We start from the raw sequence: 21,068 nt of genomic DNA, 5'->3' as shown, positions 1-21,068 counted from the left end.
TTACATTTACATAGTGTCTTCTTTAATTTGCTTGTGAATTAATAGGTTTGAAAACATTTAATCTGCAAAGTGCGATATAAATGAAAAATATATTATTAATTATGCACTGCTATAATCCCATGTTTTAATATCAACAAGCGAGATTCAGTCAGTGATATAGAAAGAATGTCTATCAAATTTTACTGGTATGTGTTCTAACCCATTTCTGTTTTCAAACAGAAGACATCGAAAGTTTTAACAGCTGATAGAAAAGCTATTATATGAACGAAATTTTTAAAACTAAATTTTTTGTATCGATGCTTTCAATGGATAAGCAGTTTATAGCTCAAATTTTAAATATGTTTTGAAGAAAGTTATCACAGAACAAAGAAATTCAGTTAACACTGTAGTTTGGTGACTGAATGTAACACTCATTAAATTATATATTAAGTCATTATGAAATCATTAATAAACGGGACTTTAATAAAATGGAAATTTTAATTTGCAACCTGATAAATAACTATCAAAATAAAGAAAATCTTAGAGAAATTACCACGTTAAAGTTTTAAAATCCTGAACCTAAAAATGAAAACCCAGGTGCACACGAGAACTACAAGACTGGCTGGGCGCAGTGGCTCACGCCTGTAATCCCAGCACTTTGGGAGGACGAGCCAGGCAGATCATGAGGTCAAGAGATCAACACCATCCTGGCCAACATGGTGAAACCCCATCTCAACTGAAAAAAGAATACAAAAATGAGCTGGGCATGGTGGCTCACACCTGAAGTCCCAGCTACTTGGGAGGCTGAGGCAGGAGAACTGCTTGAATCTGGGAGGCAGAGCTTGCAGTGAGCCAAGATTGCGCCACTGCACTCCAGCCTGGCAACAGAGTGAGACTCCATCTCAAAAAAAAAAAAAAAAAAAAAACCCACAAAACAAACAAACAAACAAACAAAAAAACCCTACAAGCCCACTGGTGAAGGTGAAAAAAACTAAACAACAGAATAAAACCAAAAAAACCAAATTCAGGATTATTCAGCATTCTATATACAATGCTACTTTATCTTTGGACTCACAGAGAATAATTTTATGTTTACCACAAGTCAGAATACATTCTGTTTTTAAATACTCAATGACTTCAGGATACTATATTAGCTCTTAATTAAATTAATACAACTTTAGATGTGAAGATCATGTTTACAATGCTGACTAAAAATTATTTATTACTTTTTTACAGATATGAAAGCAATAATGTCATCTGGTAGTTTTTTACTTATATATTACTTTGAAATACATATTAGCTAATATTTTGTATACATTTTGGATTTTCACATTATTCTTAGAGAGATCCATGGAAAAATAATATTGTGTGAATACCCAAATCATAAGCACTTTTCTGGATGCATCCATAAATATTTCATTTATGAAGAACACTAATGAAGTTTCACACCATTTTGTGGTCTGTCAACCACAGCAACCGAAGGCTGACATAAGGCAACATTAAAGAGATTAGTCTAAGATAAAACCCAGAGCACATTTTTAAAAAGGTAAAAGGAAGGAAACAAAAAAAAAGAATACAAAACTATATAAAGATTTTAAAAACAAACATCACGTATCTGAACCACAGATATTCATGCCATTGACTTTGGAGTTTCCTATTTCATGAAAGGCATTTTGTATATAGAAGACTCAAAAGTGCTGTAAGGCACCTAGTAGAATCCAACGGTACAGACATGGCAGATATTCAATAAAATAATTTTAACTCCTACTGATATGTTACCTTTGTTGTTGTTCATATATTAACCTAGTAAAAATCAGCCAACAGATGGAGTGGCATTGACCTGTAAAACCTCTGAGATCCCATGCAAGCTTAGTGTTCTCTGAAGTCCTCTATAATTTATCATCTATGGCAACTCACATTTAGCATAAGCTACAAGCTTATATTGTTAATCATTCTTCTATGTTTATGTGCTGACTCACAAATAAATGGGCCTATGTGGACTTTATTTTCATAATCTTAATAATATCTACATAACTTAATAACTTTGTTATAAATCTGATGTTTCATAAAATTATGTGTTATCAACTATGTTCTGGTAGAAGAATTACACATTTTTGCTTAACTTTTTCTGACTTTCTATTGCCTATCAAATACAGTAAGTCCTCACTTAATGTGAGGATTTAATATATTCTTGAAAACTGACCTATAATGAAACCAGTTGTACCACAGGCTAATTGATATAAATAAATAGTTATGTTTCTATGGCACATTTCTGGTCACAAAAACATCACCAAACTCAGAAAGACCCAAAACACTTCCAATATTAAACACTGAAATAAAGTTGAGCTCTACATACATTTAAGAAAGATTAATAAAAATGTTACCAGGACCACCCTGATGAAATAATTGGAAAAGTTCTTTTTCTTACTGTTTTTCTTTATTTATGCCCTTTATTTGTAGGCACAGCTGCATAAAGAAACCAGACAGCCCAGTAGCACCAGAGCTTCTCCATTCCTGACCAGATACCAGAGGGAGATAAGATCCCCAACTGGCACAAACTGGAACAAGTGACCCCTAGATGCCTTTAGATCCTTAATATTATCATTATAATGCTAAAATTCCCTCCCCCAAAAGAACACCTCGCCATTTTGTGTCATGGGTTGCATGAAGACGTATGTTTATGCACTGAGCCTGTGCATCTGGGGTCCCACCCTGTGCATGCTAACATCCCTCTCCCTCCCCATACCCGGTCCTTAAACGCACCATGCCTTCTATTTGTCGGGGAGAGGGTGTCTTTAGACCAAGAGTTCTTTCCTTCTCCAGGCCTGGCCAGGAATAAACCCTGCTTGACTTTTTCCTGCTTTGCGACTAATAACAAAGCAGGGAAAGAACTCCACCTACCAGTGACAAAAACAAGTAAGATCATTATTTACCCACTTATTCTAGTTCAGGATCATGGATGGCTGGAGTCTCTCCCAGCGAGACTCAGGGCACTAGGCAGAACCAGCCCTGGATAGGATGCCATTCCATGGCAGAGTGCGCGTGCACACGCCAGACACTCTCGCTCAGATGGGGACCATTTAGAAATGCTAGTTCACCTAATGGGCACATCTTTGGGATGTGGGAGGAAACCAGAGTACCCAGAGAAAACCCACATGGACCTGAGGAGAAAGTGTAAAGGCCACATAGACAGTGACCCCAGCTGAGAATTATTTTTTTCTCTTCAACATTATGATGAAATGATGTTGAATGAAATGACATTATTCAAGGACCTGCTGTAATAGTCAAACTCTTTCCTATGAAATTCAAAGCCCTCTATACTCGGGCACTATACTAGACTCCTATCCTCAACCTACGTTCTAGCCACTCTACTACACAGCATTTACCAAACTTGCTGTACACTGCTGTGCTGCCAAACATTTGCCAGCCTGGTTCCCTCTGCAATTCAAGATGACACACCCCTAATTATCCTGTAAAGCCCACCCCATCAACTCTTCTGTGAAGCTTCCAGAATCCACCACCACTTTTCCATCACCACAACTCCCTCAGAGGGAAAATCCCTCTTTCCATTTGGCAGACACTTTTATTAAGGCATTTTCCACAGGTTATTATTATTATTATTATGCCTTCTCCTTTGTGAAACTTTCTCAGACTCCCATACCCAGAATTAAGCACTCCATTTATTGCCTACCTCAGTCCCTGGTATGTAATTCTACTCCAGCATAGGAAGAAGCTGGAATCATCTGTCTGTATAATTACCTCCCCTGTGCCCCGTGAGGATATCATCTTATTCATCATTGTTTCCCCAGGGCCTGGCTAGTACTTGATACACAGTAGGTGTTCAATAAATGTTATTAAATTGATAAACAAAATAGAACTCCTTTCTGCCAAATCAGAAAAAATTTATACTGAGCCTTCAGTTAAGACACACGTCTCCTTAGCATTCTAGCAGAACCCTGACTCTTCACTGACCACATAATAGGAAACGAAAGTGGATATGCAGCAGACTAAGGTGGTTTTAGGGACTGAGTATATGGCTTGTGGAGGAGGTAGGCTTCCAGCAGAGGGGAAAAACAGATCCTTTAAACATTGAGCACTTTCATGTTAATTCCAGGAAGCTTCTTTACATGCCAGTGGCTGGTGCTGTAAGGAGCACTGTTAAAATTCAGTAAAATAAGCCCTAATAAAACTGCTTCCTCATCACCTCCAGGAAGTGACAGGCAAAAGTACATTTTCACTTAGACATTCCCATTGAAAATAGTCAACCGGAAAAATAACAACTACCTGTATTCTTAAAATCAATTAATTGTGCATAAGATTTAATATATACAATTCTTAAGAAGAAGACCATAAACCAAACACACGGCATAATGTTAAAACACGGCTGTATTCTAATTTGCCAAACCCCATCAGAAGAAAACATGCATCTGTAAACAGGTATGCTACAGTATAATTTTTTTTAAATTTGTGTTTATGTTTTTAAATTTTGGGATGCATGAATCAGAAACTGCAAAATAAAGAGATAGGATACAAGGTCTATTGTAAATACAGAAAAAGATATGCGAAGGCTCATAGAGTACAATCACGTGCTGAAATACATTTGTATAGCAGGTAATGCCATTGCTCTCAGGAAAGCTGTAGTCTAAAATGAAGCTTTCTACTACAATGTATTCATAAAAATGAGCAAAAATAGAATATCATTGAACTTGTCTTAAAAAGAAAAATGTTATATAACTATGAATAACTGGTTGTTCTGTTTTCTACAAAAACAATTATCTTCAACAGATTTAAATACTATTTCTATCGACCGCATGGAGATTAAACCTTTTTTAACTGGATGTACCTCAATCTATAAGCATTTTGAGAACCAAGCTTAAAACAGCTTTGAAAGAAAAATAAACATAACGTTACTACACTTTGGCTCTAAAAATACCCCTTCATGCTATAATAATTATATGCTATATAATTATTAAATTATGTATATATATATAATTTATAAAGTTATACTTAGCAAATGCAACATTGTTTATGAAAGTTTTAACTTTTCTTGGCTTCTTTTCCTGCTTTCTCATAAGGAAAACACCTATACTTAAGAGAACGTAATGCAAAGACTGGCCTTGGTATTAAAAATAAACTTTATCAGTGAAAGCGTGGCACAAAGATGTCTGCTGGCAGAAAATAACATTTTCTTTCCAAAGCCAGAAGCTTCCTAACTCAATTGTGTAATGTAAATAATAATTAGAGTAATGAATATAAGAATACAGACATACTCAATGAATGTTCTCCCTTACTCATTTTTTCTAAGGTTTGAGCAAAATATCTTCATCACCCAATTTCAAATAGCTAACTCTACTATATTTTTGTTTTTAACTGTAACCTGCCCATATTGTTTTAGAAAGTAAGCAGACATTAATAAATAACTGGATTTCTAATTGATCAAGACTATTAACACCATGCCAAAAATTTTTCAAATTATTTGTTACTGAAAATTATTTATTTTGCATGCTCTTGAAGGCTTCTTTACCTGCAGATGGCTGGGAAACATTCCTGAAGACCTTTCTTTTTAACTAGAGATCCTTCAAGGCAGTACATAATGATGTCCATAACCTTTGACAGAAAAGAACAGATTTAAAATTAATTTCAAATACTTAATTTTCCAAAATGTAAATGATTAATTTAGGCCTCATTTGCCCATAAAAAGTCTATATAGCTTTATTTTAGTATTTAAAATAAAAAAAAAGCAATTTAAGCCATGTGTGTACTACAGTCTATCCTTTCTCTTATCTGTGAAAAGAAATTTAAAGGACAGTGCAATAAAATAAAGACAACAGACTTGTTTACTTGAAAGTCAATTCATATTTATGTACATAATACATTATTCAACACATTATATATTTTATTTGTAATGAAAGATGTCAAAGGGAACATAACCTTTACATATTACAGACCTTTACATATTACAGACCAATTCCATGTGAATGGTGAATGAACTTGAAAATCATTTTTGATTTTTGAGGAAATTTAAATAAGTCTTCCAGAAATGGCACAAAAGTTAATTTTAGTTATCTCTCTCTTACACACACACACACACACACACACACACTCATTCTTTCTCTCTCACCCTTCATCTCTTTTAGAAATGCTGGAAATAAAGATACTGATTTATATTACTTCATTAGAATATTTAATTTAGTTTGCTGATGGATCATTTAAAACAGGATATTCTTACCTCCACGAGAAGATCCACAACATCTGTGGGCATCTTTTCAATAAGAATTTCAATGACTCTCAGAATTTCCCCTTTAGCTCGTGCAAGAGTTGTTGTGTGCATATTCTGCTGTGATTGGGTATTTGCTGCAAGAGCCGTATGTCTGTGTACCTACAAAACATTTCTATGCTGTAGATATGATTGACACTGATATAGTTTTACATTTCTAGCCATGGTTTATTTTTTACTTTCTAATACTATAGAAAAAAATGAACTTCTTGTGGGTGAGTCAGAAAATACTTTTGTTTACAAAAACAATACTTAGTATAATAAAAACTCAACAGGTATTGCCTAATAGAATTCTGTAAGTTCCTGAACATTATATGAGACGTTAATACAACACTATCATGACATGTTTAAAAAGAAACATATTGAGGACTTGCGAATTTGGTACATTTGGAACTGAAGTAGACAGAAGTTGGCAGATGCCCAGGAAGTAAAAGATACGATCCTTGCTCTCAAGTAATGATAGTGCAGCTGACCCATGAAAAACATGGGTTTGAAATGCATGACCCGACTTATACTCAGATTTTCTTCTGCCTCTGAGCCTCTGATTAGCAAGACTAATCCCCTCCACTTCCTCCCCCTCAGCCTACTCAATGTGGAGATGACAAGGATGGAGACCTTTATGATGATCCACTTTCACTTAATGAATAGGACATAGATTTTCACTTCCTTATGAGTTTCTTCACATTTTCTTTTCTCTAGTTTACTTTATAGTAAGACTACAGTATATAATATATATATAACATACAAAATGTGTGTTAATTGTTTATGTTATCAGTAAGACTTTTGGTCAACAGTGGGCTAAGAGTAGTTACGTTTTGGAGCAGTCAAACATTATTTGTGGGTTTTTGACTGCTAGGGGGATCAGTGCCCCTAACTCCCTTACTGTTTGAGGATCAACTGCAAATAATACTTTAACCACACTCACTGTGTCCCAGAAATTATTCTCTAAGTGCTTTACAATTAAGTTGGAAAATCCAAATGAACATGCCTCCAAAAATAATGAGCATGGCAAATAATATAAATTCAGTGTGATTTTCCCCATACAATCGTAAGCTTTATAGTTCAGAGGAGAAAGAATATTAACAGGCCGTGGACTAGCCTGGGAAGAGCCATAAGGTAGTAGGCATAGAAATGGGGTAGAGGTCAGAGATAATAATAAGAAATACTTTAGTATTTTACTCTAATACTCTAAGATTGAACAATGAAGTGGAAAACTTGTGTGTGTGTTTTGTTTCATTTATTTTTATTTATTTATTTTTTATTATATAATATTTACAGATAGGGTTTCACTTCACTATGTTGCCCAGGCTAGACTCAAACTCCTAGGCTTAAGCGATCCTCCTGCCTCAGCCTCCCAAACAGCTAGGACTACAGGCACATGCCACAGTACCAGCCTGAAAACTTGTTTTTAAAGGTAATAAATGTGGACTGTTACTTTAAAATTATCTTTCCAACCAAAAGCTGGAGTAGAATGAATTCAAAGCATGGGTATTCTAACAGTTCATTTTTTAAAAAATACTCATATGTAAATGGTGCAAATGAAGTTTGAAAACACAATTAATACAAGGACCTGTCAGACTAATGTGAGGCTTATTCACTATATTCAATATTATGACCTGTGCATATTCCACTGATGGGAAAAACTGGCAAAAAAAAACCTTCCAAGACTAATAAAATTGGCCATTTATGCTCATATATATATACACACATTATATAAAACTATATAATACCTACAAAATAAATACATACATATGTGCATTTTAAATCTAGTGGAACCTTACTATAACATTATGCACTATTAGAAAAATGCACACCCTTAAGTCTACAAATTTATTTTAGATAGGAATTCAAAGCCTCAGTGCCTCACATAAGCCTATACAAAATGCTATTAGGACTTTCTTTCCTCCCCTCCCAGCGAAATGCATGGCACAAATATTTACAGCATGCCTATTAGGGATAGCTCTGGGGCAGACATAGGCCCAATAGGTTTCAGTTTATCTGAGCAGACTCAGAGGTATTTATTTAGTATTTTAAAAATTCATCATAGCTACAGGAAAAACAACTCAGACAGAGCCCATACCCTATGGACACTGAGTCTGCCCATTATTCATGCTGAAATGGAATAAACCTTTAAAAAAAATTTAAGAGCTGATCATCCTTTCCTTTTCTTCCTCCTACTAAGACCTATAGGAAAGTTCCTATAATTGGCTCATTGTTCTTTACTAGTTTTCCAGTTAGATGTGGGCAATTAGTTTGAACACTAAGAATGTGGGAATCAATTGGCATTCAAGTCTTTATCTGTGACAAGTAATAGGAAAAACAATTAGCAAGTTTATGACTTACATTTTTCGTTTACAGTTAGAGAGCCAGTGCTAAATAAGAAGTTTAGTTTTGATGACAAGTAGGTACTTACATGTGAAAAATGTGAACACCTTTAATGTATTTGAGTTTTCATATGCCTGCTATAATTCAGATTGAAAAATGATTGTCAAATATTTACAAGTGAATTAACTTTGAGAACAGAAATGAATACAGAAGCAGAAGCAATGAATGCACCACACCGTGGAATTCAGTGTACATGCACACAGACACATGTGTTCATTTCAGTACTAAATTATTAACTTGCATTGTTCTAGAATAAACTGTAAAGGGGATTTGTGGATATGAACCCTCAGCTTATAGTATCAAATAATTCCTCTAAATGAGAAGATGGAGCACACTGAGAAGTTCCGCTCACCTCTTTGGCTATGGTGGTGATGAAGGCGGGTGGTCTGGCGGTGGCAATGAGCGAGAGGGCATGCCTCGCAGAGCGGGCCGAGTCAGCTGCTGGGCTCAGAGGCAACCCCATTGTGATGCTAAACAGGGATCAGAAAAAGGGAAAAAAAGAAAAGAAGCATTAGAAATATGGACTGAAAAGATTAGACACAGCTTATAATGTCAGTTCAAGGTCAATGGGAGCACTCAAACAGTTAGAATATAATGGACTTGCAACAATGGGCAGTGATTAGGAGTCGGGGTGTTCTGGCATCAAATACAAAATGGAATAATTAACCGTGAAGACTGAAAACAGTATGTGCATCTGTCCAAAGTGTTAAAAACGCCTTGTTAACAAATTATCAAGAACTAGTACTGAATACATATCACAAAGCTCAAAATGAGGTAAGAACGAATATTGTGCTGAATATTTTCAAATTTTTCCTAAAAATAGTTAATTATTTATAAAGCCATATTAAAAGACTGTAAGGTTGTACATCTGAAAGGAAGTCAAGATTCACTCCTGTCTATAAAATTGTCACAAGTACTGAGAATGACAAAATTATTTTTTGTTTGTATATTATTTTTCATTTGAAATATCCTTAGTACCACTGGTTTACCCCAGTTTAGTACTTTTAGAACCAATCTACTAAACAGCATGCTCCACCAACAGTTATTTAGTACTAATGCCAAAAATTCTATTAACTGATCTAATTCTGTTTATGTAAAGAAGGGATGGCATGATGTTGTCCAGGCTATTTGTAAGATGAGGCACACAATGAAATAAATCTTCCCAAACTCCGAGAATGCCAGCGTCATGATAGGAGAGTGATGCTATATTCACTCCCCACCTCTACTACATGAAAATATCAATATTCTTGTTTCCAAGCTTCCTTTATATTATATATAATCCACTGGGAACAGTATCAAGACTTTTACTAAAATGTGGCACGTGATCTGCCCATTAACTGTATACAAGGAGTATTTTGTTACTCAGTATGGAATACAATTATAGTTTCCCGAGTTAAATATTTTTAAATTTAAATATGTATTTGAAGACATATGAACACTTATCCTACTCCAATTAAATGAGTCTATGTGCTTTATATGTAAACTGGATTGTGTTTACTGAAAATTCTCAAAAAGTTTACAGGTTTCTCTATAATTGATCTAAGAACCATTATTTTAACTTGTAGCTGAAAATAAAAATTACGTAGGCATTCTCTTCATTGTTAAAGGAAATTCTGCTTATAAGTCTTTGTGACTGTTACACTGCAGAAATCTCTGACTGATAGTATAACGGTCTCTCTTCTTTTTCCCATACGGAGGGTAGAGACGAAGCAGGGGCTCAGAAAACAGAAGTATGGAGAGTTTTCCTTGGATGTTTAACACTAAAAAGAAAGATGTGAGCTGAGAGAACGCACACATATTGAACAATGCACAAGCAGAAGGCATCGGTGGGCATCTCCCCACCTCCCTGCCATGGAAGAGCCCGATGCTCTTGGGTCCCAGTAGGAGCTGGAAAGAGGTGTTTTGCGAGAAAGCAGGATGGGCAGTTGGCCAGTTTCTTTTCTGGATTAAACGTGGCTAACTGCAAATTCAGTGAAAGAAATGTTTACTGTGTGAGTAGTGCTGGGGCTAGACTGCTTAATACTTATTATAAAATTCAGATTATAAACCCAAATTTTAAGTCAAGTTTTAAACAATACAAAAGCCAATTAAACTACATGTAGATACCCTGTGATGCTTCTTTTCATCCATCAATGTGGATGAATAGGGATTGATGATACTGCAAGGCTGTAAACAATCAAAATGTTACATTAATTGAATAATTCTACACAAAATGAAATCAAGTTTGGGAAAATCAATAAAATCACAGAATGCTGGAGTTGGCAAAGATTTCCCAGGCAACATCCCTGACAAGCAGTCAGCCAGGGAAAAGGAATGTCCATCTCCTGGGCAGCCCCTCCTAGATCTGGAAGGCACGCTACAGAGGAAGAACTGGGTGCAGAGCCCAAGGTCTAGGTTGAAAGCCAGGCTTTCCTGTGTCATTTCATGCCCTTTGCATCTGCTCCAGAATATCCCTATGAAGTGGTTGATACAGGTATTTACAAGTGAGAAGGCGGGTCCAAGAACTTAAGTGACAGGCTGGGTAGTTGTGGATGTCTTTCAGGACAGCTAACCTTTGGAGACAATACACGGGGGAGAGGCGTGACCATACTGTGGTTACTTGGATTACTGAATCAGTAATGTGACTAAACTCAGTGGCTTTGGATGAATGGTTAGATTGCATCTTTGAGAGAAGATTTTAGTGATATGTTATAAAATACTTAGCTTTCAGCTGTTTTATTCAATATTAATAATGGTTTGAATGAAGATACAGGAGGCACAGTTATCAGTTGGTGTGGTTATAAAATTGTAAGGGAGAGCAGCCATATTACAAAACAGAACTAAGATCTACAGAGTTATCAGAAAGATCAAACTCAGCTAAATAAGAAGTCTTATGTGTGGGTACAAAAATGACCAACTTCACAGGTGTGGGATTGGCAACACACTGCTGAACCAGGCTCGTGAACTACTGAGGATTGCATCTGAAACATAAATATGTGTGGTAGTGATCCTGCTGCCCAAAGTGCTGGGCTGTGTCATGAGAAATACAGTAATAGGGAAGGTGTTACTCCTGCTGTAGTTCATGGCTCTGGGCACCTGTCTGCCCTCCCCATGGATATACTGCTCCCTAGGTGCTAAGAGAAAGGGTCTGGCTTCTGCAGGACAAGAGTTACAGTGTCCTCCTAGAATCCAGAGAAGTCCAGTCTGTCCCCAGCTGTGTGCTGCTGGGACCCCTTGCCATTGGAAACCAACATAAGCAGGATCATAGCAAACTCACCATTACCTCTAAGTTCTCGCTTCCATCCCTTCTCTGGTTCTTTTCATGGAAATGTTTAGTGAGAAGCTAAGAGAGGGAGACAGACAGACAGACAGACAGACACACAGACACACACACGCACACCCAGAATGAAGAGATACAATCATGTGTGCACTTGAGTGTGGGAGTGGTCAGTTGACAGATCTTCAGGGTTCATGCCACAGTGACAAGTGGATAGTTTCCCCTTACCCTTATGCTGTGTCCTGTGGCCACCCTGGACTGAATAAGTACATCATCTGTAAAATGGGTATATTAAAATATCTACTTCACAGCACTGACAAGAAGACTAAATGAGGTAACAAATACAAAAACAACTAGCCCTGCCGGCTCCTCTATTATATGTACAATAAATGCTTCTTCTGACCAAAGACGCTTCTCATAAAAAGAAGCAAAGTGAAGGGAAAATGAGATAAACTACCAGCACGTTGCCGCTTCAAGCCAAGAGGCCTAGCCACACATCATCCTTCCCCCATGTCAACAAATGGCCTTGTAAATTTGGGGGAATCAGCAAACTTCCTATAGTCATAAAAATGATAAAGGTTGGTGCTTTGGTGCTGGGTGGTGGGTCTAGAAGAGAAGCTATAGGGTAAGGGGGAAGGAAGCGAATCAAAGACATGTGAACCTATTGCCCACTGAGTTCAGTGGAAGCTGGAAGAGCCAGCACTTTTGAAGAGGCATCAGTGTGCGCACCTGAGGGATTCTCTCCATTGGTGTCCGGCAGTCTGAGCACAGGACTGCAGAATGTGGATAATTCTACAGCTCTGAGGTCAGGGCTCTGCAGTGACCTGGAGGGTATGGCATCCACAGTGCAAAAGCGGGGGGCTGTATGTGTGAGGGTAGAGAGATGGTCAAGGCATAGGGAGAAACCTTGTGTCCCTCCTCTAGTCTACTCAATTCACCGTCATAATAGTCATCTTCCCAAAGCACCAACTTTATTTCCTGGTTGCCCTACTTAAAAGTAGCCTTCTCTACCACCTCTAGGAAAAACTCTAAACACCTTGGCTTAAGATTCTAGACCCTCCATAATCTAGTTCCCTAATTTTCAACTCACTCTTTTCAACACCAATGCTCCTGAAGTCAGGCTAATTTCCAAGCTGGTCCCTAAAGGTCTGTTCCTTTATTTTATTCCAGTATTTTGCTAATGTTTCTCCTCTAGCCCTTTCCCCATTGGTGCAGTCTCCTCCCTCCTCTCTGTTCAATTCTGGTCTTCCCACATGGTATTCTCTTAACTACGATAGCACTCATTGACTTCTAGTGAAACAAAAATAATCAACAGCAAACCCCGTTTATTCCAGGCCCCTAATACTAAATCACATTCTGCCAGGCCTTACTAATTAGTTTTATATTATGAACTCTGTACAGATTTGAAACATGCCTGACAATTCTGTGTAACTCCCCAAAGTGCCCAGTACAGCCCCTGGACATGGTGGTAGCTCCATAGTTACACAGTAAGTGAAGTAGCTGGCAAATTCAGCAGGCAGAAAAAAAAATCATTTAAGCTAGCTATTGGACTGAATTGACCAGGCAATGAAGTCAAAGCAATTGATCTGGTAGTCCCAACAGATGAAGTCTAATTCTGCATTTGGTTATCTTTAAAGTCAAGAGTGCATTGTCTGTGTGATATATTTTAATGTGAGATTCTATCTGAATGAAGAAGGACCATACTATCAGAGGTTTGAAATTAAAGGAGTGTCAACCTTATTCTGGAAACTGCAGTGTAAATATGGAACGCATTTGTTTCATCTGATCCCACCTATCTGGCTGTTATGCGGATCACCCGTTACACAGGTTTACAGGATGGGTCTTTCGGTTCTCTTTATTCTAAAAAAAAAGAGGACATGACAGACTCTCTGCTTTACTCAGCATTTCAGTGTACACACTCAATATGAAATATCAGAGATGACAGGTATTTTAAATAAAAATATGAATGGAAAAATAGTCCACGCAGCCTGAGCTCCCCCTTCACAGAACTGCTCATTCATCCTGTTCTAAAGCTCACTCCATCGTGGTGAAAGCATTTCAAAAGTTACATGTAAGAACACTTTGGTTAAATGTCATGATCTAAAATTGTCAGACTTTATCAGCTGTCAGATTAAGGAATAATGTAAGAGAATATTCCAGGGGGGCCGGTGGAGGAGACATATAAACTTTCATTGAATAGCCTGAAAATTTTGGTCAATAGGAACAGGGTAATGAAAATAGGCCACATCAAAAACAAAGACTTCTAAAATGACTGTAAAAACACATACTTAATGTATAGCCCCTGGTATTCCCATTTTATTCCTTCCTGGCTAAACAGGTATGTTAATATTTGTCCTCAATTTCACAAGATATCTTCAATTCCTCTGTCATGTTGTACCTTTATTTCACAACTCGCAGGTGGCATTGAGTTCCTAAACCCAAAGGTGGCAATTCCTCCCTTAAATGTGTATCTTTAAGATCTATTTCCTGTATGCTAAATACAATTACAGTGAATAAAAACTATGCTAATAGGATTTATTTATATGGCTTCCTCAGATTATAAATTTTCTGTTAAGAATAAATTTCACAGAAACAGGAAAAATATGAATAGCTTAAATATGGAATCCTAAAGCATCTTAGTGTTTGCATGATGTGTTTCTGTCTCCACTCCTCACCCCCAAAATTCAAGAATGGTTGAGATTTGAGCTAGCATACAAAAAATGTTTTTCTCACATTCTATGTAGTTCAAAAGGAATCTTTCTAATATATGGTACTTATCTGTGTGTCATCAAAGCATGTGTGGTTTCCAGTGACTTTATGCTTCTCTCTGAATGTTTGGTAAACTGTGATGATCCCAGAAAAGCAGTGGGCAGTCTGTAATTCACTAATGTCCCTCAGCTGTGGCAGTATGTGATGCTCCCCCGGCCCCTTCAGCAGCTGGGCCGGCACTGCTCCACTGTTCTCTTTCAGAGTAAAGGCCCTGCCACATGAACGAGGCAAATGGATCAAAATCACAGACCACAACTTAGAGAGATGGAAGTCTAGGCTTCCAAGAGCAGCAGAATTTTTCTGCTCCTTAGTATAGTGGGATTTTCTGCTGTTTCTATCATGTTATCAATCAATATGTACATGACCATGCTGATCTAACAAAATTATGAATGCATAAAAAGGATAATACTATATGTTTCTACTTTTCTCACAATTAGCTGGGGATGGCTCAGTCTATGATTCCAATGAAGTGCAGTCTCAATTTTCTCTTAAACAGTTCATCATGAATGAACAGTCCATCCCCATTATTTAAAAATTTCCTCACATAAGATTTTACCAGTGAATCACTCACCTTATTAAGGGTGGCATAGCCGTATGGTACAGGAGCTGCAAGATGGGAGTCAGGAAACCTGAGTGACAGTCTTGGCTCTTAGAGTACCACTGTGACCTCAGCCAAGTTGTTTAATCTAAACCTTATTTTTACTTAATAGCACATTAGGGATACTGGATCAGATGATGTTGAAAAGATTTTCATCTCTAAAAGGAAAATCTTTAAATCCCATGACTTTATTCAACATTTATTGTGTGCAAATCACTTGGCAAATGTTATGAGTAAATAAGAATAAACACATAATATATGACACAAGCACTCAAGAGTTTACTGATGTGTAAATAAGGCTTCTACAATCTAGAAGGTACAAAATCTTTGATGAAAATATATATTTTTTTGAGACAGGGTCTTGCTCTGTTGCCCAGGCTGGAGTACAGTGGTATGATCATAGCTCACTGCAGCCTTGACCTCCTGTGCTCAAGTGATCCTCCTGCCTCAGCCTCCTAAGTAGCTGGAACTACATGCTCCTGTAGTTTTTTAAATTTCTTAAATTTTGTAGAGACAGGTTCTCACTATGTTGCCCAGGCTGGTCTCAAACTCCTGGGCTCAAGTGATCCTGCCTCAGCCTCCCAGAGTGCTGGGATTACAGGTGTGAACCATCATGTCCAGCTGAAAATAATTATATTAAACATATTTAAAAATCTAAAGTACACTGAAAATTCTGATTATGTACTTTAACAAATCGTTTTAATTCTGTGGATGTTAAGATTTGGAATGCAAGATCACACAGTATTAGGAGCTTTGGCTTTTGGAATAAGCTAGAGTAGGGTTTGAATCTTATTTTTTTCAGTAACTACAATGTTACTCTGGACAAGAGGCAGCATCTCTCTATCAGATTCATTTTTTTCTCATCTGCAAAGTGGGGATGATAATGCCTATTTCTTGAATTTCTCTAAAACAAGTTGAGGACATTGGAGATCTGAATAGCACAGAAGCTCATAGGTAGTAAGCATTCAATAGAAGGACTGCATCCCAGGCCACTATATCCCTGCACAAGGCTAGCTATGTGATAGGTGCTAAAACAAAGAAAAAACTCACTGCAACAATCTTTTCATAAAGTCAAGACATACCAATTCTTTATCTGACCCTAATCTATTCCCCTGAGATAACTGGGAAGGAAATTATGTTTGAGATTTATTTATTTATTTAGAGTCAAGGTCTTGTTCTGTCACCCAGGCTGTAGAGTAGCGGTCCAATCACCACTTAGTGCAGCCTTGGCCTCCCAGACTCAAGCGATCCTTCCTCCTCAGCCTCCCTGGTAGCTGGGACTACAGGTACACGCCACCATGCCCAGGTAATTATTATTTTTGTTTGTAGAGACGGGGTCTCGCTATGTTACCCAGGCTGTTTTCAAACTCCTGAGCTCAAGCAATCCTCCCACCTCGGCCTCCCAAAGTGCTAGGATTACAGGTATGAGCCACCACGTCCAGCCACTGTGTTTCAGTTTTACATGGGAGAATCCCAGTTTAAGTTCTACAAGAAATTAACAAATAAAATTAGCTAAAAATAGCATTTTCCTCCTTTCACAGATGTTTGGCATGCCTGCGCTTTCCTACCCCTTTCTTTCGCATGCCCCTGTCCTTCCCCCGCTCTCCTCATAACTACTCAAATGACAGATCCAAATGAAACCCCTCCTTGCATCCCCTCTGGCTACCCAGGGTGATTGATTTCACTATGCCCTGAATGTCTATACTTTTTACCTTCCTTCTCACTTTGCATCATGGTTATTTTGGGGCAGATCTTGTCTTTCCTGTAAGACTGCAACTGTCTTGAAGACATGATCTTTGATTCAAATTTGCAACTACAGAGAAAACCTAATGTTGTTCCTTTCGCATATTAGTTATACAATATGCTTGATTAATTAATAGTTAAAATTTGGCAAAATATCTGAAAACATTAGAAAACAACTGTAGATATTTTGATTTCAAAGATGTAAAGTTGCATATCATGTTTCTAAAATAAAGGGGTAACCAATTCTGGAAAAATACTCAATTTTTTTTTAAGAGTCGGGTCTCACTGTTGCCCATGCTGGAGTGCAGTGGTTCGATCATGGCTCACTGCAACCTTGAACTTCTTGGCTCAAGCAATCCTTCCCCTTCAGCCTCCTGAGTAGCTGGGACCACAGGTGTATGCCACATGCCCTGTTAATTTTTCATTTATTTATTTTTTAGGGATGGGGGGGTGTTCCTGTTTTGCTCAGGCTGGTCTCAAATTCCTGGGCTCAAGCGATCCTCTCACCTCAACCTCCCAAAGTGCTGGGATTACAAGCATGAGCCACCAAGCCCAGCCAGAAAATACCCTCTTCATCTCGAGGCATATACAGTGTTTTAGGAGACCTCTTAGGAGTCAGCTCAGCAGGAGATGTCGGGACATGGGGGAGAGGCAAAAGGGAACTCTGCCATGATATGTGTTCTCTAGACAAGGCAGGGGACCTGATTGGTTGCCCCTCCACAAAACCCCTGCCCTCATAAACTCACAAGAATAAGAAGCAAGTAGGAAACACTGCTTATGTTTTTTTTTCTTTTTCAATAAACGTGAACTGAAATTTTAAAAAGCACAGGCCTAACATAAAAGCTTCTTCATAAAGCAAGCTTAACATCACAGACAGAAGCAAGGCAGCTGAGCACCATTACTGTGTACACAGTAAATCAGGCACAAAAAGGGGCGGCCCAACAGGGCAGCACAAGGGTAAGATCCACACTTAACCCTCTGCACACATCGCTGCTCCACTTCCCACCATCTCAGGCTCTGCACCCTCTGCCGAGTGTGTCACGGATGTAACAGGCCATTTTCCATCTAAATCTTGTTATAGATTAATAAGCAAACATTTTCTTGCTTATTATGCAATTTATCATGATGAAAATTACATTGGACTCCTCAAGGCTACATGCTGATACATTCATTTATTCAGAGCTGTGTACAGAAAGTCATACTAATCTTCATGCCAGAAAAGGATGTAATAGCAAGATTTAAATTGCCTACTGAAAACTTCAGTGTTTGTGTCTGTGGACAAACTACATGTAGATAAGACCTAAGCACATCTTTATGCTTGCTGGTACAAGCCTAATGTAAATTTCTTTAAAAACAAAATCAAACAAAATATTAAATACTAACCCTGAATAAAAGCCCTTCACTTCTCCTCCCAGGCAACAAAACAGTGTATACTACTGAAATTGTGTTTTGATCAGATTTAAAAATAAGCTCCAAAATTAAGTCAAAGCAAAATTTCAGACAATCGAAAAATGTGAATGTTTCTCAAGACAAACCAGGAGAGCTGCAATAGCAGAAGCCAACACTGTTGATGTGTGGCGGGTGCACATGGCAGCTGCAGCCAAGGGGAGGGCAGAGGTTGAAAAGATGTTCTAGAGCTTCATGCAAAGGCCAGCTGCCTCGTACTATAGGCACAGACTCCTGGGCTCAAATTGCCTCCTAATCCTTCAAGTCCCATTGAGAATCTTCAGGCCTCCTGTATCCAGAAAACTATCCTGCCTACCATTATGCTAAACTGCTCATTCTAGAGTCAGGCAGCTCTTGATCTGCTGAATACAAGGACCTAACAATGGCATCACCACCAGTACCACCAGTACTTCTGCCACATAGGAAGACATTTCACCTCTTAATATATGCTCACTATTCTAAGCAATTTGCAAATATAAGCTCATTTAATATATCTTAGGATACAGGTAGTTTAATTAGCCCCAACTTGTAGATACAGAGAGGTAAAGTAATTTGGTGGAGGGCATACGGCTAGGGAGACACTGAGGTAAAGTTTAGGATGCATGGTAGTATGATAGGAGGTAACTGGGGGGCAGGCAGCAGCTGTTTAGGTTTGAAATGAATGTCCTCTACCAATCTTCTTGGGACTTTACGCTGGCAATGCCCAATCTGTAGACAAAGCCACAGAGTTCCATTCTAGCCTTCAATTGCTTCTCTGGTCTCTACTTCCTGAGCATAGAGCAGTCAGTAGACAACTATGGACCCAAAGCATGCCAGAACTTAAGGGAATGGCAAAGCAAAGGGCTAAGAACTCTACTCTTAAAAAAAGTTAACAAGGACAAGAATGAAATACCATTCATTGAGAAAATCCAAGTGGTGGTAACATTTTCGTTAAGGGAGGCATTATGGGACAGTTCAAGAATTCCAACCACTTCATACCCACTGGGATGATTATACTAAAAAAATAAAAAAGAGAGAAAGAAAGAAAAAACAAGTGTTGGCGAGGCTGTAGAGAAAATGGAACTGTTGTGCACTGCTGGTGGGAAAACAGTCTGGTGGTTCCTCAATAAGTTAAACATGGAATTATCAGATGACCCAGAAATTCTACTCCTACATGTCTACTCAAATGAAAACAGGTGTTCAAATACTTATGCACAAATGTTTATAGCAGCTACATTCACAATAGCCAAAAGGCAGAAACAACCCAAATGTCCATCAACAGGTAAATGGATTAACTATATGTGATATAACCATGAATGGAATGTTATTCAGCCATAAAAAGCAACAAAGCACTATGATATGCCACAACATGAATGGACCTTGAAAGACATCATGTCAGTGAAGAAGCCAGTCACAAAGGACCACAGTTTGTATGGTTCTGTTTATATGAGATATGCAGAATAGGCAAATTCACAGAGACAGAAGATTAATGGTTGCCAGGGCCTGTTGAAGTGGTAACAGGGGAGGACTGCTTAATGGGCATGGGGCTTCCATTCAGGGTGACTTCTGTGGGGACTAAATAGTGGTAACAGTTGCACAACACTGTGATTATACTTAATGCCACTGAATTATAGACTTTAAGATGGCTACAGTGGTAGATTTCATGATATGTGTATTATACACCAAAAGGAAACAAAAGAACTCTTTGCAGGAATCAGGAGATTGAGTTTTCAAACCAACAGTAATCTCCACCACCAATAGGACCCCCTGCCCCATCAATCCTAGTCAGTTGGTCACCACGTGTGTTTCCCACCTATTTGACTTTAGCAGCTCCCTCAGTTCATCTTCCTCTTGTAGAACTCTCTCATCATTGCTTCCCTGGATCACTGCCACCTCCTCATGGCTGGTCCTTTACTGTGTTTAAGTGAAACCTCAACGTAGTTGATTTAAAAGCTAATATGAGTGTGGAGGAGCAATTCCCCAATTTGGCCACGTATGCTGGCCATAATCATTTCTGATCAAGTATTATGTATTTAATATATATATCATTTTCCTTATAAACAATATTATACTATTATTAGTGAGTAATACTTCACGGTATAACAAATACAATTGGAAAACTATGTCACATATCATTCACAGGCTCAGGGCTAAACCCCGATTGTGTTAAAATTATAGAAACATGCTTCCTTTTCATTGTCCATATTCAAAACTTCACATATTGAAACATTTGTGTATTTTTTATCTATTAAACATGCACAATCTATACAGAATGATCAATAAACCCACCAAAAAAAAACCCTAAAACAAAAAACAGTGACAAATTAAATTAACCGGAATCCACACATACTTGGCAAGTTGTTTCTCGGCATCGGCACAAAGTTCGAGAAGCCCCATCAGAACAGCGGACACATCCATGTAAGGCTCCCAAACAGTGAACCCACGTCCAATCAGATCAATGGCTGTTCTTCGGATAGTGCTGTGTGGAGGAAGTTTGGGGCTTGGAGGCTGTAGCAGAAGAAACGTCAGTGCCTTGCCTGAAATTATAGAACAAAATGCAGAGCAAAAGGGGAATTTTACTTTTGTAATTGTTTCTTTTGAAGCATACTTTCAAAATATAATCCATTTTTGATTTT

General features: G+C 38.0%; 1 protein-coding gene across 5 annotated transcripts in view; it reads right to left on the bottom strand.

The window, feature by feature from the left end:
• Positions 1–21,068, bottom strand: part of WDR7 (WD repeat domain 7) — a 377,397-nt gene that overhangs the window by 84,757 nt on the left and 271,572 nt on the right. For all 5 annotated transcript variants that reach the window (XM_009434062.5, XM_009434059.5, XM_523934.7 and 2 more), the window contains 4 exons: positions 20,783–20,969; positions 8,994–9,111; positions 6,209–6,358; positions 5,504–5,586 (listed from right to left, as the gene is read on the bottom strand). In XM_009434062.5, coding sequence (XP_009432337.3) covers positions 5,504–5,586; positions 6,209–6,358; positions 8,994–9,111; positions 20,783–20,969 — 538 coding nt within the window. The remainder of the gene's footprint in view (positions 1–5,503; positions 5,587–6,208; positions 6,359–8,993; positions 9,112–20,782; positions 20,970–21,068) is intronic.

The sequence above is a fragment of the Pan troglodytes genome, chromosome 17, assembly GCF_028858775.2.
Source record: "Pan troglodytes isolate AG18354 chromosome 17, NHGRI_mPanTro3-v2.0_pri, whole genome shotgun sequence".
Lineage (NCBI taxonomy): Eukaryota > Metazoa > Chordata > Mammalia > Primates > Hominidae > Pan > Pan troglodytes.
The sequence above is the reverse complement of the archived record's forward strand: the minus strand, read 5'-3'. Positions and strand labels throughout refer to the sequence as shown.